General features: G+C 34.9%; 1 protein-coding gene across 4 annotated transcripts in view; it reads left to right on the forward strand.

Annotated features, from left to right (window-relative positions):
• The window catches only part of SCAPER (S-phase cyclin A associated protein in the ER), a 258,505-nt gene that overhangs the window by 96,380 nt on the left and 136,527 nt on the right, over positions 1 to 25,598 (forward strand). For all 4 annotated transcript variants that reach the window (XM_032469107.1, XM_032469110.1, XM_032469109.1 and 1 more), the window contains one exon: positions 2,638 to 2,764. In XM_032469107.1, coding sequence (XP_032324998.1) covers positions 2,638 to 2,764 — 127 coding nt within the window. The remainder of the gene's footprint in view (positions 1 to 2,637; positions 2,765 to 25,598) is intronic.

Genomic DNA, 25,598 nt, shown 5'->3' on the forward strand with positions numbered 1-25,598 from the left:
AAGGTCAGTAACTTTAATCGGATGGGACTCTAGCCCATATTCGATTAGAAGGAAAAGAAGTATGTTGCTCTTATTCTATTTTTGTATTTTTTTATATTCCCTTTTTCTTTTTGCTAGATTGAGACCTTCTGTCAGTGAGTAGTAATAATAGTTGATCACTTATTGAATGTCTACGTCAGTGAATGGTCTTGGGTACATTACATTAATTGTCTCTAATCTTCAGCAGCTCTGAAAGGACACACACACACACACACTTTCCACTTTTAAGTTGAAGAAACTGAGGTTGAGAGTAGTTAAATAGCCTCCTCAGGGTTTACACATGTGGTATGTGCTGGAGCACATTTAAAGCAGAGGCATTTCTGATTTTAGACTTTGTATTCATTCTTTGACTTACCAGGTAAACCTCATATGGATAGCCTAGGTTTAAACTGGAGTTCACTAGTGCCCTTCTGAGCTGTATTTGCTGTTGTATTCTTTGAAAAATTAAAAAAAATTTCCATAAATACATTTTTAAATGAAATTATATCCTAGGATATTATTCATTTGTGAATAAAATTTCCTTATTTGAGTTGACTAATATGGTGTGGAACAAAGCATGAAATTTGAAGATTACAGTTGTACATTTACGAGTTGTGAGGCCTTTGGAAAGTTAACCTAATTTGCCTGAGCCTTAATTGCTCCATTTTTCAAACATGGATAATACTAGTGGATGGTGTTTTTCAGAGGACTAAATAAGATCATGTATGTGAAAGTATTTTGTAACCTATGATGTTATGGACATTATTAAGATTAACATAAAGAAGAAATTTCTTCTTAGATAGACCATTCATCATTAAATATCTACTGAGTGTACTTATTAGGTGCTATGGATAAGGGAGTGAATGGGTCGACAAGAACCCTCTCATGGAGTTAATATTGTGCTTCTACAGTGTCCAGTATGGTAGCTTCTGGCCACATGTGGCTGTGTAAACTTAAGATATTAAAATTAAATTAAAGTTCAGTTCTTCAGTCACACTAACTAGCTAGCAGCCACCATGTTGGACAGTACAGATACAAAACATTCCCATCATTGGCCAAAAGTTCTGTTGTAAATCCCTGCATGGGAGAGACTTGTGATAAGTGATTTGAAGGAACAGTCAAATCAGAGAAAGCAGTGTTTGAGCTAAGAACTAAGGGAAAAGTACAAGTTTTCTAGATAACATAGAGGTGGGGGAAGCAGTTCAGAAGCAGTGAATGAAGAGCATTTGCAAAGACACTGAAGCAGGAAGAAGAGAAGGATTTAGATGGAGAAAGTCCTCGTGAATACAGGACCTGTGTGGCAAGATAGCTCTACATGGGAGGAAAGTCTTCCTTGATTGTAACGGAGAAATAAAGGAAGGTGTGGGCGAAGTGGAGATAAGCTGGTAGATTTTGTGGCAGAAAGTGAGGATTTTCTTGTTCCAGTAGCTTCCATTTTCTCTATGAAATGTGAGATCTTCTTATGTGAAAGCGAGGGGGCGGAAGGAAAGGGTAGACTTGCGAGGAGATGGGCAGCAGTGTGAAGCAAGTTTGTGGAAGAGTGAGCAGACTAGACAGACTTACTAGTAAGGTTCTGAGTCTGTCGTCATACTAGCCTTTTGCATGGTATGACTTTTTCTCAGGATCAGAAATGGAAAAGGCTGCCAGATGTTCACTAATCCAGGTAAATAAATTAATGCATGCAAAGCACTGAGGAGGATGCCTGGCCCACAGTAAGAACTAAACAAACATTAGTGATTTCTGTTACCACTGCTGTGGTTTAGCTGCAGGAGTAACAAACAGAAGGACAGAGTGGGAATGTAGCACGTGTTTGCAGGAAAGTGGTTCCAGTGATTCTAGGCCTGTGGAATTCATCATAGGTTAAAAAGGAGGTAAGACAAGACGGAGGTGATGTCCAGGGGGAACGTGGAGAGATCTGCGAGAATCTCTGGTGAGTATCTGTTGGGGGTGCTGCTCAAGCAAGTAAGTAGAAAGGAGAGAAGATTGCTCGAAGAGTGCGGTATATGAAACAGAAGAAGTAAGGGCTTCAAAGAAATACTACATACAGTCCCCTTACTACAGAACCCTACAGTCCACGTAATATATGGTGTTCTTGGTTACGAGCAAATAGTTACTCTGTTGTCTAAATAAATGACTTCAGCAGTGGCAGGAAATCCCCAAACTGCCTATAAATTGGAACATGGGGAGTTTGACATTCTGAGAGTTTACAATGCTTATAACATAATATCCAGGGCTACCTTGAAGAATTAAATCAAAATACGAAAACCTGCTCATGTTCTGATTCTCATTTTCTCTGCCACCATACTCTCACCTTTTCTCCGTCTCCAGTTGTATTCTAGCTTAGGGGTCATGCAGAAACTTATGGCAGCAATTGCTCCAGCAAATCCTGTGGATGGGCAGTACTGTCCTCCAGTTCTCTTTTGTGTCACAAAGACGAGATTGGCATTTGTGAATATAGAGTAATACCAGCCTTAGGAAGGTTTTTTTTTCCTTCCCCTCAGGTGCTCTCTGAAGTGATTTCTAACCTAATAAAAGTAACTTGTTTCAAAATATTTAGGAAAATAAAATATTGTAGTCTAATTCATTAATGACATTCTTCTTTTTCATTTTGGATTGAAGGCTTCAGCGATTAGCCAAAGATCTTCTAAAACAACTGCAAGTACAAGACAGTGGCTCATGGGCAAGCAATAAGGTTTCTGCTTTAGATCGAACCCTTGGTGAGATCGCTAGAATACTGGAAAAAGAGGTATGTAACTTATCTCTGGCCTTAATACTTAGGGTTCTTTCTTACCATGACATCAGGGCCGTAGGGCTGTAAGGCAGACCTTCAGTATATGTGTTTCTTCTGTGTTTCCAAAAGCCGGTCAACCACTGGTGGATGTTTTTAATTTTTGTTCTTAATGAAATCAAAGCTATTTTTAGTTGTTTTAATTGAAGTCCTCTATGGCAAAAATGTATATTTTTTGGTCAAGATTTTCTGTCATATTTTCCCCCACACAAACAACATGAAATTATTTTAAATGGAATCAGAGTAATATAGATACACAGTTCTATGGCAAAAAAATATAAAACTTTGAATTTTACAACCCATAAATCACAGATTATCACAAAACACCAATTTCTTTTCTGTTTCCAGTGGAAGATTTGGCAGTTTTCTTTAATGACTTAGAGTCATTAAATATTTCAATGGCAGTTTAAAAAAATCCTTAATGATTTTAAAAGTATTTATTATTCACTACAGAAAATTTTAAGTGTACAAAGAAGAAATAAAATTCCCTGTAATACTCACTGTTGACATTTTATTGTTTTTTTTTCTAATCCTATTACTGTACATTTTTTATGTTATTTTATCTGGCTGATTTTATCATAAATATTTTCTCATGTCTTTAAAAGTTCTTTGTAACTTAATAAACATCACAGTTTACATAGTTTAGTATCACTTAGGTGATTTCTAATTTTTCTATTTAAGGTAATGGCCGTCTTTATTAGCTGCATTTTTTGTTTTCCGTGTTTAAAATGTATAATATTTGATATATACAAAAGAATGTAGTGATAAAAACAACATAAATACAATGAACAGCTGTGACCTCGTGATCAACCCAAGAATTAGACTGTTCCCAGTACGTTTATTGTTCCCGCTGTGTTCCTTCCTCACCCCACCACCCTGCCTCTTCTCCCTCTGAGGGAAATACTGTCCAGAATTAAAGGGGTATCCTTTCTTTGTTTTTTAAAAATAGTGTTATTGTCTTATCATATAAATGTATATTTAAATAACATATTATTTAGCTTTGCTTGTATTTGACCTTTATGAAATATCACACAGTTCAGCTGTTCTTCATTTATTTTCCCTGTTGTCTAGTGAGTACTTCATTGTGTTAATACTATGGCTTTTTAATTCATTCTTCTGACAGTGGATGTTCATTTTCGAGATTGGTTGTGTCTGTGAGAGTGTGTGTGTAAGAGAGAGAGAAAGAGAAAGAAGCAGTACTGCTCGAAACATTATGTCAGAGCAAGTGAACAAGAAGTTCTCCAAAGTGTAGAGCCTCAGACTTTAGTCTGCATCAAAATCACCTAGAGGGCTTGATAAAATACCTTGCATTTCTGATTCAGTAGGTCTGGAGTGGGTCCCAAGAATTTGTGTTTGTAACAGGTTCCCAAATGACACTGATGCTGCTGGTCCAAGAACTGTGATTTGACAATCAGAGCTCTAGTCTGGGGCATGTGCCTCGGGTGGAACTACTGGGTTCTCAGTAATATGAATGAACAAATTTACAAGATAGGGCTCAGCTGCAATTTGGCATCAGATGATACAATCCCCTGTAGGAACTGTGAGCAACACATTCACTGTGACATCGTGGCAGAGCCACACAGAGTCAGTTCTCTTGTATGATACATCCTTTTCAGAGTATGAGAGAGTTCAGAAACTGGTAGTTGTCAGATATGTGCTGCATGGAGTGTTTGGAGGTTTGACATGCCTTGGGAAAATCTCTATTTTAAAATTAGCACATACTGATTGTTTTTATGAAGAATACTTAAGCTTTCATCTAAAAGGTATTTGCTTGAAGATACTATCATGTGCACCTTATCTCATGAATATTGTTTTAGATTGAAGTAATCACAGAGGTTTTGAGGAAAAAGTAAAATGATCTGTATAAGAAAGGTATTCAGTATGAAAATCTAAGTAAAGTTATTTCATTCACAAAGGGCCAATTTACCGGAATACCACTGATTCCCTATAATTTGAGGGAGAAAAATGTAGTCTGGCTCCCAGTCTAAATGGTCTGTGTCAGGAACCTTGCTGTAAAGCTGTCCTCAGAGTATATACTGCAAGACCACCTTAGAGTCTAAACTTACCTACAATAAGATCCTTTTGCTACTTTTATAACTAAAATCCTTTTTACCTAGCCAAGACAGACTCACTTTATGTGGAATTCTGTTCATAGAGTTATACTGACATTTCAGTGTAATTCAGCTGATGATATTTATGATTTCAGTCTAGGAATTATAAATAACCATTCTTTTTTGTTTGGAAAACTGCCTGGAGTAACAAAATCATTAGTGCCAAAACCACGTACCCAGTGAAGGATTTGAAGACAGCCTAGAAGTGACAGGGCTAGGACTGGTAGGAACTCGGCAGGCACTCACTAAGGAATGATGAGAGATTAATCTTGAGTCCTTTGTCCTCTTAATTTAGACCTCAGCAAACTGATGCTTTCTGTTACTGCTTTGACACAGTTTTCCTTAGATAATTTTTCCGAAGTTCTGAGAACTATTTTAGAGCTAATGGGTTGAACTTGTAATGCATGAAAACGCTCTCGTCACAAAAGAGATCAGGAAACAGGAGACTTGGGTTTTGTAGTACATACTGTGTTTCTCGGGTACCTTCTGGCTTTTTGGGGTCTCTGATTCTTTTCAGAAATAAAATCTTTGTAAGCTTTATTGCATGTGTTACACTTTTTAACAAACTTTAGCTGCTTCTATAAGAAATATGGTGATATAGGAGACTTGCACCAACTCTGCCAACAAAAAACATCTACAAATGCTGGAAAAATAAAAAAGTAATTTTCTTAAAAGCATCAAAAAGCTACAGAGAAATTAAAGAATTACCAGGCTAAAAAAAAAAAAAAAATTTAGTCAGTTGTGCTTATAGCTGAAAGTCCCAAGAGCGTTTACTAGGCTGTCAAGTGTGAATTATGATTTTGCAATCTCATAGAGTGAGAGGACCAAGTATGAACCTAAGGGCTGCCTAAAGTATGAAGTCTAGGAAATGTGCCCTTTGCAAAGATAAAACCACCACAGCCTACCCCCTGACATAATCGTGAATCCTCTCACCGGATCTCAGAGACTACAAAAAAAGTGCCTTGGCATACTGCAGAAGTTATAACCATCCAGCCCTGGAGTGGATCTGCAGCCCAAATTCATATCTCCTCCATTATGTCAAATGGTGAATTGAGTTTAAAGTAGTCCCGGGTTGATCAGTGGCATTCCCTAGGAACCTGACAAAGGAAATTCAAGTCTTAATTGGAAGAAGTTACCTTTATCCTAGGCCTCATTTCTGTCAAGTAATTTCCCGAGAGCAAGTAACCACAATCAAAAAACAAGGGTAAAAGTAAGTCAGTGTGAGTAAGAGCAAGCAGAAACCAGAACAGCAAGGCTTTCTACTAGTCGCAGATCATCAAACTGTGTTTTTTATGTTTTAAGGAAATAAAAGACAAGCTTGAAAATATCTACATTTATGAACTGAACAGTAGTGACTGAGGAGGTAACTCAGAATAGTCCTCTCACTGATGACAGTAAAGCTAGGCAAAATGTAAACTGGAACTGAATTGCTAGCAAAATAGTGAAGAATTACCAGGCCAGGATCTGGGAACATGGCATTTGGGACTGGGTACATTTGGTGATCCAAGAGAGGTGGATGAGAAGCCGACTAGTACTTTTGACATTGTCATAGAACTGTTGGGGAAAACATGTTGGAGTCTAGGACTACCAATGATAGTGGCAAAATATTAGTGACCACCTAGGATAGTGGCCAAAAAACGAAGACATATTTTGAGTTGGGATCTTAAAGGACTGAAACTAGGAGAGAGTGTATAGAGAAAATGTGCCAGTCATTGCACAGGCTGCAGCTCAGCCTCCAGTCATCTCGGTGGCTGGGAAAACCCCAGTCACTGAAAATGACCATAAAGTGACTGTGAATCACTGATACCCCCAGATACCTAACAAAAGCAAATGGAAGTTCTGTTCTGGAGGAAGATAATAATCAACCTAAGTCTCAAGTTATTTCAACAAAATCATCTTCAAATATATTGTCTGACAAAGAAAGGTGATCAGTTGTACGAAGGGGCAAGACATCGTGGGTGAACAGCAGCAGCAGCTGAGCCGCACGGGCCCTGGAACTGCTTACCGTGTGCAAGGGTGTGAGTTGTAATTACTTTCCAGAAGGTGCAGCACATTTGACAGGAAACAGAAATTTGAAAACTAAATATGTTAGTAATCAAAATTAAGAAAACTGTAGACAACAGCAGAATAAACCAACCGGAAAGAGAAGTAGTGTATAAGATGAGTCATAAAAAAGAATTCACGTACAACTTAGTAACAAAAAACAACCCAGTCCAAAAATGGGAGAAGACCTAAACAAGCATTTCTCCAGTGATGACATTCAAATGGACAACAGACACATGAAAACATGCTCAGTGTCACTAATAATCAGAGAAATGCAAATCAAAACTACAATGAGGTATCACCTCACACCAGTCAGAATGGCCATTATTTGAAAGTTCACAAATGACAAATGCTGGAGAGGGTGTGGAGAAAAGGGAACCTCCTGTACTGCTGGTGGGAATGCAGTTTGATGCAGCTTTTATGGGAAACAGTATGGAGATTCCTCAAAAGACTAAAAATAGACTTACCATATGATCCAGCAATCCCACTCCTGAGCATATATCCAGGGGGGAACTCTAATTCAAAAAGGTACAAGCACCCTAATGTTCATAGCAGCTCTATTTATGGTAGCCAAAACATGGAAACAACGTAAATGTCCATTGACAGATGACTGGATAAAGAAGCTGTGGTTTATTTACACCATGGAGTACTACTCAACCATAAAAAAGAATAAAATAATGCCATTTGCAGCAACATGTTTGGACCTGGAGATCATCATTCTAAGTGAAGTAAGCCAGAAAGAGAAAGAAAAATACCCTATGATATTACTCATATGTAGAATCTTAAAAAAAAAAAACTTACTTAAAAAACAGAAACAGACTCACAGACATAGAAAACTTTCAGTTACCAGGGGGAAGGGAATGGGGAGGAATAAATTGGGAGTTCAAGATTTGCAGATACTAACTACTACATATAAAATAGATAAACAACAGATTTCTTCTGTATAGCACAGGGAGTTATATTCAATATCTTGTAGTAACCTATAATGAAAAAGAATTTGAAAACGAAAAAAAAAAAGAAAGAAAGAAAGAAAGAAAGAGAAAGAAAGAAAGAGAGAGAGAGAAAGGAAGGAAGGAAGGAAGGAAAGAAAGAAAGAAAAAGAAAAGAAAGAAAGAAAGAAAGAAAGAAAGAAAGAAAGAAAGAAAGAAAGAAAGAAAGAAAGAAAGAAAGAAAGAGAGAAAGAAAGGAAGGAAGGAAGGAAGGAAGAAAGAAAGGAAGAGAAAGGAAGGGAGGAAGGAAGGAAGGAAGGAAGGAAGGAAGGAAGGAAGAATCCAGACTGAAACATGGAGAGAAGAAAAAGCTTTTAGGAAATAACAGAAGAATATCTTCTTGACTTTATAGTTTTGCTTGGACAAGAAAAGGATAAAAAAATTAATGTAAAGGGAAATGTTAATAAATGTGCATTAAAAATAGGAACTTTTATTCATCAAAAGACACCTGAAGAAAGAGTAAGAAGACAAAACAACAGAATGGCAGATCTTTAAATGTGTATCCCACAAAAAAGGGTATCCAGAGTAGGAATAAGGAATTCCTACAAACAAATGAGGAATAAAACCCAATAACAACCCAGTAGGAAAATTGTCAAGAGAACAGACATTCCGAAAGAAGAAATCTAAATAGCCAGTAAGTAAATGCAAAAATAGTCAGTCTCTTTAATAATCAGGAAAATCGAGATAAAAACTCAGTGTGATACTGATTCATCTATCAGAATGGCAAAAATTAAGCACTGAAAATACCAAGTATTGGCAAAGATCTGGAGCAGTGGGAATGCTGATACGCTGTTTGTGATAATGTAAGTTGGCACTACCACTTTAGAAAGCAGTAAATGCTATTACCAACTAAAGTTGCAGGCATGTGTATTATATTTTACTTCTAGGTTTGTACCCTAGACAAACCAATGCATACATGCCCCAGGAGTCAATGTACACAAGTGTTTAATGTCAGCATTGTTTCTAATTGGCAATTCCATAACCAAATAAGGAAAATGGCCTAAGTGTCCATCAACAGCTTAATATATAAATTATGTTATGTTCATATAATGGAGTATTATTCAACAGTAAAAATGAATAAACTACAGTTACGGGTAACAACATGGGTGTATCTCACAATGTGTAGTGAGTGAAACAAGTCACCAAAATATGTGTATGTACTATTACACTTCCAGCTCTATAAACTTTAGAAATAGACAAAGTTACAGTTACTGTTTGAGTGTATTCATAGTTGGTAAAATTATAAGGAAGATGTAGAAAATACTTCTCACGAAAAGCAGGATAGTGATTTTTCAGAGAGGAGGATGGGATGTATGATCAGGTAGATTTACCTAAGTGGCTTCTTAAGTGCTTCTAGTCTTTTTTCTTGACCAGGTGGTGATGTATGTTCAAGTTGTAATTATTCTTTAAATTGTACAAAATGTTTTCTAATTTTTCTGCCTTTCTTTGTGTTTGTTATGTTTCACAATAAAATTAAAGTTCAAGTTAAAATAAATTGCTCCAAAGACACTTTTGCTGCAGAAATGTTTAATTATTTCAAATAAGAGTTTCTAAAACATTCTTGTATATGCAAAGGCACTTTCCTCTTCCTTGCCATTGTGTTATTTGATCCAAGTAAATGCGATTTGTATTTGCACTGACTTTTCTCTTTACTCTGCCATGATGAACGTTACATTTAAGTTTGGGATAATAACAGCATCCCAGAAACTTTCTGTGGTTTATCAGTAACATGAGACATTTGTATGCTGTTACTGTAAGTAAACAGTTTAAGCAGATGGATTGGACATGGAGTTTGTCCAATTGCCTTTCCTGACTTTTTTAGAACCCTGCCAAATTTAAATAGGGACTCGGCTGTGAATCTCTTGAACCTGAATAAGTAAACCACATAGCTGACAGCATTCATAATTTAACCGTATTGAGAGATGTCAAATCACAACTGACTTTGTGAGACCTATAGCAAACCCTGCCATGCTTCAGTGTTTTTGAAATTCATCTTGTAAAATTCCACCAACACAGAACTGCAAAGTAAAAAGGTAGAAATTCTTTCTCACCCCACCCTCTTTTTTTTTTTTTTTTTTTTTTTCCTGTTTTTTGCCAACTGAGGTTTGTGGCTATTTAACACATACCTAGACTCAGACAAGATGAACCGCTAATCCATAAGAGCTTTTTCAACCTAATTGTGTTCAGAAAATTGTGTTCAGCGCCTGCTAGACACTGCCTGTCTTCCAAACTTCATGGTTGTATTTGGTTTTGCTTCTCTTATTTTCAGCTGGAACTCTTCAGTTGAGAGGAACTGGAAAACATTCAATTGTAGGAACCTCCTATTTTCATCCCTTCACTTACTGTGTTCTCAGTTTATGTAGTTGTTTCCTCATAGCAGCTGACAAATTAACTGTATACAGTTTGTATGACACTCATATTTTGCTAGAAGGTGGCAAGTATGCTGTATGACCCAGAGTAAAATGAAACTGTTTCTCATATCCTCCCTTCAGCTAGCTTGTGTTAGGCGACGAGTATAAGGAATGGAATTAATTGTTATTTAAAGAATCATACAGAGATCTAATTTATATTTTGTATGATTGTATTTTTAAAAAAGAAACAGTGAAGGAAAAGAGAGGAAGAAGTGTTTGTGCATTTTGTTTTTGGTGGTGGTCATGTAGGTGTGTCCAGTTGCCAAAATTCAGCAAACTGAATACTTAAATCTGTGCATTTTACATTAACTCTGTTTCAATAAAAAAGAGAGAGAGAGAGACAGATAATCAAGAGTCTAAAATAGTTTATATTATTTTTAAAATGGTGAGGTTTGTCTTTATAAAAACACACTGTTTTAGTCATCTTGTCTGAAATCACTTATTGTGGCTTCTTTATGAAGAGTACTCTTAAAAGCAAATAAATTCGTTATGAAAACTCGAAGATGAGTATCTTTACTGCTAGTTTATAGTAACTTTCTTTACACAACTTGTGATGTTTTCTGTTATGATTATGCACATTAACTATTTGTGGACTATTTTAAAATTCTTTTTATAAACTTCGTCTTATGTAATATAACACAGAGAAATTTATATAAAACTCACTTGAGTGAGAAAATAAATAATTGAACAGCAAAAAAACTCAGTGACTACTAGCTGAGAAATAGAACAATTGCCAGCATCTCAGAACCCTCCAGCTCACTCACACTTACATTTATTTTGCCAATCATACCTTTCTCTTAATATTTGGTTAAATTATTATTTTGACTTTTTGGAAAGCCCCCTTTTTTTTTAACTTTATAGTTTTATCTCCTAAGGGTCCATCCCTAAGTAATACGCTTTAGTTTAAACATGCCTGGTTTTGAACTTTATATAAATGGAATGCTCCTCTCTGTAATTTGGTGTCTCACTTCTATCAAGATTATGTATTTAAGGATTTATGTTGCTGTAGAAGATTTTTTTCTCCATTGCATCATACCGTGTCATTGTGTAAATTTACCACAATGGTATTTATCCATTTCACCATCGATGGACATTTGGGTTATTTTTATGGAAAATGTGCTTCTCAACATGTATCCTTGTACTAATGTGCAAAAATTTCCCTAGGGAGTGGAATTCCTGGGTTATAGGGTACGGATATCTTTAACTTTTATTCATAATGCTGTTCTCCAAAGAAAGTATATCAAGCTGCTCTGCTGCCAGCAGAGTATCAAAGCCCTACTTCTCCCTCCTTTTCTGACACTTGATATTATCAGACTTCAAAATTTTTGCTAATCTTGTGGGTATATGGTAGTGTGCTTGCTCAAGTTTAACGTGCATCTCTGTTGGCAGATGGGTTTGGGCACCTACTCATATTGGTTGGCCATTTGAATTCTATTCTTTTGTAACATGCCTGTTCAGATCTTTTGCTCAGTTTTCTACTGATTTGTAGGAATTCTTTTTTGTGTTCTGGATACCAGTCCTATGCTGTTTAAATGTATTAAAGATATCCACTCCTATTACTCAGCTGTCTTTTTACTCTCTTTTGGTTCTTTTGATGAACAGAAGTTCTTTTTTTTTTAATTGAAGTATAATTTATGTGCAAGAGTATATACACTTTAGGTATACAATATAGTGTTTCACAATTACAAAGATTATACTCCATTTATAGTTATTATAAAATAACGGCTATATTCCCTCCGTTGTAAAACATTTCCTTACAGATTATTTTATACCTAATAGTTTGTACCTCTTAATCTCCTACCACTGTGTTGCCCCTTCCCCTTTCCTCTCCCCACTGGTAACCACTAGTTTGTTCTCTGTATCTGTGAGTCTGTTCTTTTTTGTTATATTCACTAGTTTGTTGTATTTTTTAGATTGCACATGTAAGTGATATGATATAGTATGTCAATTTCAATATGGAAATATGTATCAACATTTTATGATTAATAGCTTTTGCTCATCTTCATAAACTGTTGTCTCATTGCTAAGTCAAGAAATCTTTTCCTATATTTTCTTGAAGTTTTACAGTTTTGCCTTTACTTTTAGTTTATTATGAACCTGGAATTAATTTTTCTGCTTACTCTGAGGTTCCGTTTTTTTCCATCTAGATGCTTAATTTTTTTGATCACTATTTATTGACAAGACTGGTCTTCCCTACTGTTATTTGGTGCCTCCTCTATCATATATCAAAGTTTTGTGAATATATGAGTTTCTTCCAGTTTTTCTGTTTCAGTTTATTCTCTCCCCAGTTGTCTCTGATAGGCTCTTAAAACAATCCATTAAATTTTTAATTTTAACCACAGTATTTTATTTTCCATGTCTAGAAAGCATGTTTGCTCTTTCTCAAGTCTTCTACATCTTTTTCCTGTAATTACATGTTCTTTGCAGATATTTTCAAGCTTATTTTTTATTTTTACACAGAAAATATCATTCTACAACCTGTGTCTGATAATCTCTATCTCATATCTTTGAGTGTGTGTTTTTACACATTCTTTGTTGTGATGTCTTGTTTCCTTTTTAACATATTAGTTTTTCGTTACATGCTGATGTTTGTATTTGTGAAGAACTTTCACGTATATATTCATAAGGGGTATTGGTCTGAAATTTCTTCTGATGTCTTTGTCTAGCTGTGGTATCAGGATGATACTGGCTTCAGAATGAAATAGGAAGTGTTCCCTCTACTTCTGTGTTTTAGAAGAATTTGAGAGAGATTGCTGTTAATTCTTTAAATGTTTGGTAGAATTCACCAGTGAAGCCATCTAGTTCTGGGCTTTTCTTTGTTGAGAGGTTTTTGATTACTGATTCAGTCTCTTTACTTGTTGCAAATATATTCCAGTTTTCTATTTCTTCTTAAGTCAGTTTTAGTAGTTTGCATGTTTCTAGGAATTTGTCCATTTCATCTAGGTTATCTAACTTGTTCATATATGCTTGATCATACTGTGCTCTCAAAATCTTTTTTATTTCTATTAAGGTCAGTAGTAACCTTTCCACTTTCATTTCTGATTTTAGTCATTTGAGTCTTCTTTTTCCTTAGTCTACTAGAGGTTTATCAGTTTTGTTGATCTTTTTAAAGAACCAACTTTGGTCTCATTGATTTTTCTCCTTTGTTTTTCTTTTCTCTGTTTTATCTCCACTCTAATCTTTATTTCCTTTAGTTTGGGGTTAACTTTGAGGTTAGTTTGCTCTTCTTTTTCTAGTTCCTTAAAGTATAAAGTTAACTTATTGATTTGAGATCTCTGTTCTTTTTAAAACAGACATTTACATCCATAAATTTTCCTCTGAGCACTGCTTTCAGTGAATCCCACAAGTTTTGTTATGTTGTGTTTTCCTTTTCATTTATTGCAAAGTATTATCTAGTTTCCCCCTTGTGATTTCTTCTTTGACCCATTGGTTGTGCAAGAATGTATTGTTTAATTTCCACGTATTTGTCAATTTTCCAGATTTTTTTCTGTTACTGATTTCTAATTTCATTCTATTGTGGTTGGAGAAGATGCTTCATATAATTTCAGTCTTTTAAAATTTATTTACATTTGTTTTGTGGTCATTGTATTAGAACCAGTTTTAAGAATAATTGGAAACCTAATATGATGGTGCCTTCCTCTGGAAATATTTCCTTTTTGGGGGGTAGATGCTAAAAGTACTAATGTTTCTGGAACCTTAATTCAAGTTCAAGGCTTAGGGCTTCCTAGGCCCCTTGGGTGTCCTGAACAAGCTACAAGTATGTGGATTGGCTGGCTGACTTCCATTTGGTGCTTAGTATGAGGGTGAAACTTTTCAGTCTTGTTTGGGATTGTTTTACTTGTGTCGTTTTGCGAATGCTTCTCGTGGGTCAGCAAAAGCAGCTTTGAGGGCTATGCTTCTGTCTCTTGGTTTTTCCTTTCCCCTAGCTTTTTGGCTTGCAGTTTTCTCTCTGGTAGTCTTAATCCTTTTAAGAATAATAAAACATTTTTTATTCAGTTTTTTTGGTTGTTTTCAGCAGGAGGGTTTATCTTACTTGCTCAGTTTTCCATATTTGAATGAAATAGTCCTAATTTCATTTTAAATCATATTTTTAAAATAAATTACAAATGGAAGGATATTAAAATAATGTCTGTAACATGAGGATTTTAGGAAATGGCTTTTCCAGTTAAGTTAGCTAGTTGTGTAACTGAGGATCAACCTGTTTCATATCAAGACATACTGCAAATCTTGGAAAACAGCTGTATGTCATCTTCTACTTAGAAAAGTGTCACATGTAGAGGATTTAGTTTAAAAAGAGAATGTCTGTCTTTGCTGACTGCACAGTACAGGTCCTCATTCAGAAAAGTATTGAGTTCATTGATGAGAACTGTAGAGCATTAGAGTTGTTTATAACTAAATACTAGCTACACACTTTTTGGTGGTTATTTATTATTTCTCCATGGAAGTAGAGGGATTGTGGCATGCTTAAAGAAAGCTAAGCATGAGAAATCAAAGCTAAGTTCACTACTCACCTAGGTGGATGAGTACCAGTACACTGTGATTAACCACCCATCCCTAGAACACAGCCAAGGGAGGCTTCTGAAAGCTATTAGATACACAAGTACACTTCCCTAGAGGGTCAGTTTATGCAAACATTAGAGACAAACTATTAAAAATTTGTTTTACGCTCTTAGATTTTTGTGCAAAAGACCATTTTAGTATTATCTTTTGAAGAAAGGTAATTTATAAGATACTTTTTAGCAAATAATTGATAAATTTTCAACAAGACATGTCAATTATTATATTGGGCAAAAAGTATCATGAAAATGATGAAAATGAGAGCCAGAAGTAGGAACATGAATTATTTAATCTTAATTTATTTACATTGCTAAAAATGACAGTGCTACTGATAAAATTAAGAACAAATTGTTAGAGTTTTTTTCTTCACTAATGAAGTTGTTGTTGAGTGCATTGTTTTTATGATTTAAAATAAAGAAGTGAATAGACAGTGCTGTATAAGAGACCCTTTCAGCCCAATGTATGTCATGAGTGATTTCACCTTTTGGTAAGATGTGCTTATTGAGGTTTCTGCTCACAGCGTCCTGACAGTGTTCCATCATGCTACCTCTCTGGCAGTATTCTGCTCTTGGGCTCACCTTATTGATTGATTGCTGGATGCAGTGAGTAAACACTTACTGTTTTTAACCGCATTTATATAAGTCTGGGTTCTCGGAAATAGTGACACTAAAAAACGAGAAATTGCCTGTTTAGGGTCCTTGATACTAGCTGTCTTCAGTTCAGCTCATTTTTTTTGTTTTTTACGTTAATAGACTCCATGGGAAATACCTTGTGTATGAATAAGGCAGGTAGAAGACTTTTTTCTTCCTGAATAGTATATAAAACAGTTTTCTGGTTAAAATAAACACAGATGATGTCATTGAAAAAGAGGGTAAAAAAATTTTTTTTTGAAATGAAACACTCATGAAGTTTTTTTGCTGTTACTAGGTGTATAATTCCCATGTCTCTGGAAATTCACTTTTTTTCTGGCATTACAGATTGTTAAATGGACAGTTGGAGAAACTCTGCCTCAGAATAAATTAAATTATCTAGGTTGTCCTCTGTTCCATTCCCAGGAACTATAAAGAAACAGAGGATTATTGAAAGTTGCATGTGATGTGGGTCACAATTGGACCATGAATGGGAAGGTATTAAGAAAGCAGATGAAAGCAATGTTAAAAGCACGGACCTAGAACCTGCTACCTCTTTATTGTGTGACCCTGGACAAACTGATTAATCTCTGGGCTTCAGTCTCCCCTATAAGTAAAATATAAGTAAAATGTATAATGTTGACATGTCCCGAAGGATTGTGTGGCTATTAAATGAAATAATTTGTGTTTAACTCCTAGCAATCAGTAAGCAGTCAGCAGATGTGGATACAATATAATGCAGTCATTAAGACCACAGGCTTTGTGGTTATGGGCCTGAATTCAAATTCCAGGTCAGCCGTGTAGTAGCTCTGTGAGTTTAGCCAGATTATTAACCTTTGTAGGAAGCTTCAGTTTCCCCCTTTGAAAAATATGGATAGGATTGCATATCTAACTCTTCAGCTGTGAGACTTAAAAGTTAGTAACCAAATAATCAACTATTACTTGTTTTAGGAATGAGAAGATCTAAAAATAAATCAATATAACATCTAAAAATAAATTAATATAGATCAATGTCAATAGAAACAGAAAAGGCATAAATTAAAATTAAATACTTATTCCTAATTTTTAAGTTTTAAATATTTAATTTTAAGAAGAAGAGCCTAATTTAGGGTGGTTACCAAAAACCTGCAAGAAACATATTTAATAATGAAACATTGATGCACTGTCCTGGAGGTCCTGCTCAATATAACAAGAAAAAGCAGTAGTGATAACTGGCTAATATGTGACAGTACAACCACATGGATTGTATAATCACTGCTCTGTTTTGATCATTTGGTACCTGTGAAGTATGTTGCTAACGTATTTGAACATCATACCTAAATAAAAAATAAGCAAGCAAGAAAATTGCATATATTTGCTGATAATTTGATTGTCTATTTTGAGAATCCAAGAAAATCCACAAATTGTTGAAACCAGAAAAGAGATAAAGGTTCCTGGTTACAGGATCCATTTACCAAAATAAATTATGTTCCTAGACACTAATGACCAAAAACTAGAAAAGTAAAAAAGAAAACAAATTTAATGTCATTCTTAATAACAACAAAAACTATTATAACCTAGGAATAACCTTTGTAAAAAAATAAATAAGACTTTTATGGATAAAATTATACAACTCTATTGAAGGAGTATTTCAACAAATGGGGATGCTTGGTGTTCACGATTGGGAAGACTTATAAAGATGTCAAGTCTCTACAAATTAAACTATAAGTAAAATTCAGTTAAAACTGCAGTAAACTTTTTCATGGAATATTCCAAGGTGATTCTAGTCCTTTAGAAAAATAAGTTCTTTAGAAAAATAAAAGTGAGAATAATCGAACAAATTTTAAATAAGAAATAAATGAGAGTTGATGATATCATCAACATGGGGGGATAAATATTTTCTGCAGTCTTCCCCCTGCCCCAGAACACCAGCTTAGACCCAGAGTCCAACAGGGAAGCTCTAGTGCATTGTTGGGGCAAAAACTCAAAAATAGATGCATTGAAGAGGATAAGAGGAAGTCACCTTTACCAGTGTCACCCTTCCCCCAATGAGGATAGTACATGGCCACCAGAGGCCTTCTCAGTCTGTGATTTCTCCCACAGGAAAAAGTGAGAGCATGTTATTGACAGTCTGCCTTCTCCAGCTAAACACAATGCTGCCAAGGAGACCCACTTCTTTTTAGCCCCATCCTGAACACTGAGGTGTACTGTGTGAGGGGGATAGGGTATGGCTGGGAGAACATTGGTAGGATGTGGATCCTACTAACCACGTTGTGGACCATCAGAAAGCCTGCCCAAGAGATGCTGGGGGTGTCTTGACTGAGAATCCCTGCCCACAAGTGCCCCAACACACACACAGAGGCCAGTCAGTAAAGAGGAGGTGATAGCTTCTTTAAATAAGAAGACAGCAATGCAAGACATCAGGGAAACATGATGCCACCAAAGGAACACAGTTTTCCAGCAACTGACCCCAAAGAAATGGAGATCTAAGAAGGGAAAAGAGTGAAGAAAGCCTAACAAGAGCCATAGTCTGCCATTAAGAAAAACAATCTGCATAATTAAAGTCCAGTTAGGAGAAGAGAGGAAAGAAAGGGTCTCTTGAGAAAGCTTATTTAAAGTAATAATGACAGAGAACTTTGCAAATGTGTGAATCTGGGAAGAATTTAGAACATCTGAATTCATGAATCTCACAGGTACCCCCAAAATTTCAACCCCAAGTGATCCCCAAGACACATTATAATAGAACTGTCTAAAATCAAAGACAGAGTTTTTAAAGCAACTAGGGAAAAAAATTCTTTACATACAAGAGAACACCCCCCCTCCTCATAAGGTTCTCAGTGCATTTCTCAGCAGAATCCTTGTGGGCCAGGAGAGAGTGGGATATTTTCCAAGTGCTGAAGGAAAAACTGCCAACCAAGAATGTTTGACCCATCAAAGCTGTCCTTCAGAAATGAAAGCAGGGTAAAGATTTTCTCAGATAAAGAAAAGCTGGTGGAATTCATCATATTAGCCCTTCCTCATTCGAAGTGCTGAAAGTGTTTCAAGCTGAAATGAAAGGATACAAATTACTAGCATGAACATATATTGGGTTCAATCCCCAGTACCCCCTCTAAAAATAAATAAGAGAATGTAATTACCCCCCCAAAAATAAATAGTAACATGAAAATATAAAACTAGTAAAGATAAGGTCAAATTTGTAATTACTCTAATAATGTAATGTGGTGTGTTAATTACTTAACCCTAGTATAAAAGTTAAAAAACAAAAATATCAAAAATAACTATAGCTACAGTAATGTGTTAATTGTTACACAAGAAAAAAGTGATAATAAGTTGCAACATCAAAAATAAGATGGGGAAAGAATTAAAAATGTAGACTTTTTGTATGTGATCAAAATTAAGGTTATCAGTTTATAAGAGACTTTTATAAATTTTATGTAAGCCTCATGGTAACCAAGAAACAAAAACCAAAAAATAGTAATACCAAAAGAGGAAGAAAGGAGTAAGGGAACTACAGAGTAACCAGAAGACATGAAGGTAGCTTTAGCGGTTCCTTACCCATCAATAATTACTTTAAATGTAAACACATTAAATTCTCCAATCAAAACACATATATTGGATGCATGGATTAAAAAAGAAAAAAGACCTCAGTATATGGTGCCTACAATTGATTCACTTCAGCTTTAACAACACACATAGTCTGAAAGTGAAGGAATTACCCTTTGCAGTTACCCTGACAGCAAAGCCGAATAAGGACACTACAAGAAAAAAAAAAAGTATAGGTCAACATTCTTGATGAATATAGATGCAAAAATTCTCAGCAAAATACTAGCAAACCAAATTCAACAGCGCATCAAAAGGCTCATACACCATGATAAAGTGGGATTTCCCCCCCCCGGGATGCAAGGATGGTTCAACATACACAGATCAATAAACGTGATACACCACATTAATCGAATTAATGTTAAAATTATGTGATTATCTCAATAAATGCAGAAAAAGCATTAAACAAAACTCACCACACTTTCACACTAAAAATTCAACAAATTGGTTATAGAAGGAACATACCACCACATAATAAAAGCCATGTATGAAAAGTTCACAGCTAACAACATACTCAACAATGAGAGATTGAAAGCTTTCCCTTTACGATCAGGAACGAGAATGCCTGTTGTTACCACTTTTGTCCAGCATAGTACTGGAAGTCCTAGCCAGAGCAATTAGGCAAGAAAAAGAAATAAAAAGAATTCAAATCGAAAAGGAAGAAGTAAAATTGCCTCTATTGACAAAAGGTATGATCTTATAAATAAAAAAGTCCTGTAAACTCCACCAAAAAGAAAAAAAACTATTAGAACTAATAAATGAAATCAATTAAGTTACAGGATACAAAATCAATATACAAAGATCAGTAGTTTTTCTATACACTAACAATTTGAAAAAGAAATAAAACAATCACATTTATAATAGCATCAAAAGCAATGAATTACTTCAGAATAAATTTAACCAAGGAAATGAAACGATCTGTACATTGAAAACTAAGAAACTGAAGAAGACAAAGATAAATGGTGGCTGTAGTTAACAATATTGTATTATATACTTAAAAGTTACTAAGAGATTAAATCTTAAAGGTTCTCGCCACACACACACAAAATGGTGATTATGTGAGATGATGAAGGTGTTAATATTATTGTGGTAATCATTTCATAATATATGTGTATCAAATTAACACATGGTGTACCTTAAACTTACACAATGTTAAATATATGTCAATTATATCTCAATAAAGCTGAAAAAAAATTTTAAAAAGATGGTCACTAGAAAAAAAAGAAATGAGACTTTTTAAGCTGTAGTAAATGTATGATGTTGGTACAAATAATCAAATACTTCGGTGGAAAATACTAACCCAGAAACTGATCTACATATACATGTGTGTATATATAAAACACATACCCTTACACATATACACGTGTATAGAGAGAGATTCTTGATTTAAGCTGCGTATTCAACAGGGGAGAAAAAGTGGACCCTTTGGTAAATGGGACTGGGACAATTATTTTTCCGTATTAATCAATGAATAAATATACGTGTAAGTGAGTGACGGAATAAGACCTCTATCTCACAAGCCATACATGACGATTAATTCCATAAGTTAAAGTCCTATGTGTGAAAAAGCAGGACTTTTATAATTTGGAAGAAATGTATATCCTTATGAGATTAGTTAGAAAATAACTTAAGCTCTCAAAAGCACATATAATTAAGGTAACATGATTGACCACATTAAAGTAAAAAATAAAACTCTTCAAATGATAACTCATAAAGTTATATGCTGTGAATGAAAAGAAGATATTTGCAATACATATAACCAGTAATTGGACTAGAAAAATGTTAAAATTATTCTACAAATCAGTAAGAAAAAGTCAACCCATTAGAAAATTGAGTGGAGTCATAAAAGAAAGAAATCCAGATGGCCATTAAATATTTGGAAAGATGCTCAACCTCATTAGTAGTCATATTTCTGTAAATTTAAACAAGATATTTCACTCCCTGTCTGGCATAAGTTGAAAATGGAAAATACCAAGTGTTCAGAAGCATATGGTGAGAGGAATCCCTCATATAGTGCTCATCGACGTATTAACTGGAATGCTACTTTTGTAGAGCAGTATGGCAAGATCTGGTGAAGCAGAAGCTGCGCACGCCCTGTTTGACCCGCAGAATTCTCTTTCTAGGTTTGTACCTTGGAGAAACTGCTGTACCTGTGTGCAGTGAGATCTGTACAAGGATGTGCGTTGCACCCTCATTTTAATAGCACAAGCCTGAAAACAAGCTAAATGTCTTCAGGCAGGGAATGGCAATAGGAGAATGAGTAAGTTGCAGCGCTGTCATAGAATACTGTGGAGCAGTTTATTGATTCATTTATTTAAGAAACATTAATGAACTTGCCACTGTGTACTCAACATTTTGGGTACTGAGGATATAATGGTAAGCAACACGAAGCCTTTTAAGTCGTCATACTTAAGTTTTGGTGGTTAAAATGATGGAGGCAGAGTACCTTCACTTTGTGAAGTCATGAAGCTTTCTACTTATAATTTATGCACTTTCCTGTATATATTTAAATAAAACATTTACTTTTTTTTTTTTGCTTTTAAAAACTAGTAAATGTAGTGTCAACCAAAAAGGAAAATTGCAAAAGTCTACATATAGTATGCTTCCATTTATGTACCATTTAAAATACTCAAAGAAATGTTATATTGCTAGAATGAGAGAGGGGGAGGTAGGGAGAAAGGGAGAGTTAGGTAAAAGTGTAGAAGCACCAAATAGGCAGACTGTGTACCAATTCAGGATAGCCATTACCTTTGAGGAAGTTAGGGGGAGATGTTAACCCTATTTGTTCTGTTTTGTTTCTTTTTTAAAAATGAAGCAAATTTGAAAAAAAATCATGTTTATTAAATGTGGGCAGTGGGCAGCTGATTTCAGCAGCATGTTACATATTCCCTTCATTGTCAGTCAGTGCATTTTTATCTGATACTTTGCTTCAAACATATATATGTAAATCATATAAGGAGAAAATGCTCAGGTGAGTGAAATAGTTTTAAAGCTTCTCCCTTCTAGAATATTCAGAATTTTTCTAAATAGCTTTTATCCTATAATCACTCTCAGAAAAAAACCCATGTTCCCTTTATTTAGAAATCATATACTAATCTTACAGGGTAAGAAGACAGTGATCAAAATTTGTTTTTATATTTATTTATTTCATTAATTTAAAATATGTTACCAGCAAGTAAAAGAAAAAGCACATGAACCACAAAATTAATTATTAACTTTTCATATATGATTCTGGGTGAATGTCTGTAATAAGAAAAGGGCACTGGGAAGATAAATTTGGCAGTGTTAATAGGCAAGCCCTCATTGGAGTATTTTTTTCTTTTTCCAAGCATTACTCTGCCACCAGTGAAGTCTCATTATTTCTAAGTGTCCTAATCAATAAGGTCATGAAAGATTGATTCCAGGAGCTGTCACTGTGTTTATGACAAGAAGCATATAGAGTCATTTATAGGAGTGGGCAGTAATTTTCCTGTTAACTAGTACGTCAGGGAATCAGTAAGCCCATCTTACACGTCTTTAGGTGGTGAGCAGACTCTCAGCGGTGTCCATCACTGACAGAAGAGGAGACTAATATTGTTAATTGAATTTCCCTAAAGAGAACAAAAATATACCATCATGTGGTGGGAAAGGGGGAGAAGGAGCAAATCCATACAAGTCTCTGCATTGGTTGCATTGATTTTCCTCTGCTAATGGTATGGGGTGGATACAGAATTGTCCTCAGAAACTAAACAGTTGATTACAACAGCTCTTTTCCACTTACGACTTTCAGAATAAAACTACCAGTATTTCAAATAAAAACATGTGTATTTTATATAATTTTAATTAAAATTTTAGTTTTATTCTATTAAAGTAATACATGTTATAGAAAACATGTAACACTTACACATTTTCTCATTATTTCTTATGAACATGGTTTTAAGAACCACACAGTATTCTATCGTGTGAGAGTACTATAATTTATTTGGCTAACCATCTGTTTGGGGGACCTTTAGGTTCACAAAGCCTTTCTGAAAGAAAAAAAACTGTATTACTTTAATGTATGTTCATTGTTAAAAACAGAATTAAGCAGCACAAAAATATGTACATAGAATAAGTGAAAGCCCTCTCATTTTCCCCTCCTAGTCCCTCTCTTCAGACACAGCAGCTGCTTTCCAGTTACTAGCATATTATGAATATTGTTCCATGTCAGCACATGAAGATCTACCTAATTCTCTCCTTAATTAGCTGGGTTTATTTTTTAATTAAAAAATATTACACATGGTTTAAATAAATTAAACCATCCAAAAGGAAATACAATGAAAAGGAAATTCCTCTTTTACTATAAGCTAGAAATTCTTTTTAAAGACTGCATAGTATTCTACAGAATGGTTGTACCGTTAACTTAATGTAACCATTTCCCTATCGATGGACTTTTGTTTGGACTTCTGGGGGGATTTTGCTTTTTCAGACAATGCTTCAGTGGGCATCCTTGTACATTTAACATTGTGGACTTGGGCTTATTTTCCAAGATAGATTTACTAAATGTGGAATTGAAATTTTAGTTAAAAAAAAAAAAGCTGATTGCACTTCAGACACATTCAAAAGTAGTAACATTCTTAGCCAATATAATTGAGATCAGTTGTAGATGGTCAGTTGAGCCCTAAAGTCAAACCAAGGAAATCATGATAAACAAATACTTAAAGTATTTTGTTTCAGTATAAAACCTTTGAGTTTACATTTATTCACTCGTCTTCTGATGTAGGAGCAAGACCTTTCTTTGTGAATAGATCTCTTCTTTGAAATTTCCTTTTACTATTCTTATGTATTACCTATAATACAGTATCTACAGATTTTACTTTTTTTTTTAAATGAAAACAATCTGAGTTCATCGTCAGTCCTCTAGATTTTTACATTCCCCCCCCCCCCAGTCCTTTCACTTGTCTCACTTAGACCTAATTTGCTGGCAGTTTTGTATAGCAGTTGCTATTACCATATCTTTTCGAGGCATTCAACTTAGTTTTCGTAGAAACTTTCTTTCCTAATGTGTCATTAGTTTACTTGACATTTAAATTACACAATATGGTAAAGAGTCAATTGACATAAACTTGTTTAGGAACAGATGGAAGGACAGAACCTAGGCTGTGTGATAACACTCAGAGGCAGGGTGTTCACTGGGATGTAGGCACCAGTCTGTACATTTTACAGAGGAGATGGAGAGTGTCCCATAAACCATCATTCCGCTAAGTGGAGATCAGCTGAAAGAGTTTTACACAGTACTAATTCATACAGCTATTCATGGCTTGAGAAGTGTCCATTTCTACTCACCCTTGCCAACACTAGGCATTATTAATCCGTAAAGCATTTTAAAGCTGGAAAACATTTGTCAGTGAGCAGCAACAACAAAACCCTAGCATTTATTGAATATCTACTTTTATAACACTTCCCGGTGTGTCTCTTTAACTCATTATAGTAACACTACAGTGTTACCTAATGTTATCCTCCTTTTTTAAAATAAAAACATTGAGACAGAGAGAGATTAACTAACTTGGCCAGAATCACATAGTAAGTGGCAGAACTGAGATTGAAAACTATTTTTAAGCCTTTTTATTTGACATTGTAAGTTTATTACATTAATGAGATACTCAGTATTTCAGGGTCAAATATTTCATGGAAGAAGTTAAAACATGCTAGCAAAATACTGAGTAGTCTTTGTAGAATATAAAACTTTTAGTATATTTTCCTTTCATGAAATACCCTTTCAAAATGGTTTATAAAATTTATTCAATAAGTATATATTGAGCCTACAAGGCACTTTCCTGGTTTTGCAAATTATTGGAAGAGAACCATAGAATGTTAGAAGTTAAGTAACCTTGAGAGTTATTTAGCCAACTTATTCTTTTGTTTGTGGAAAATGTGAATGAAGTGTGCTGATGCTTTAAGTCTGTAAAGGTCTTATCAGTATAGATTAAAATTGGAATCACCTGTACTCTTAGCAAAAGAAGAGAATGTGGTCATGGCATGGGCATGGTAAACCAGTCAGTCTGTGATCCTAAATGTTAAATTCATTTCTACAAGACCTACTGAGTATGTCTGCTCTAGCATGTTTTCATTGCACAAGTTAAGGCCTGTATTTCTCTTTACGTTGAGTTTTACCTTTTATTGTAGATAGTAACCAAATGTAAATAAGGGAGACAGACAGAGACACACACCAATTTGCTAGGTCACAGTTTCTGAAAACGGTTTTGCTTGATAACCTCTTAATTATGGAATCTTGAATTTTCACATACCGCATCCCCAAGGTGATGTTTTTGGCAATGCAATTCCAAAAGGACTCTTAATTCTTAATTTTACCCTATGATCTTGATTTTACTCTGTGATCTTGGGTTTATTCTAGAAAGGAAAATATAGTAAGTGACAAAGTTTTTGAATAAAAATGAGCTACAGATCTTGCTGAGTGCTTGTGTAAGTATTTCTGTAGGACATGTTTCTAGAAG

The sequence above is a fragment of the Camelus ferus genome, chromosome 27 (assembly GCF_009834535.1).
Source record: "Camelus ferus isolate YT-003-E chromosome 27, BCGSAC_Cfer_1.0, whole genome shotgun sequence".
Lineage (NCBI taxonomy): Eukaryota > Metazoa > Chordata > Mammalia > Artiodactyla > Camelidae > Camelus > Camelus ferus.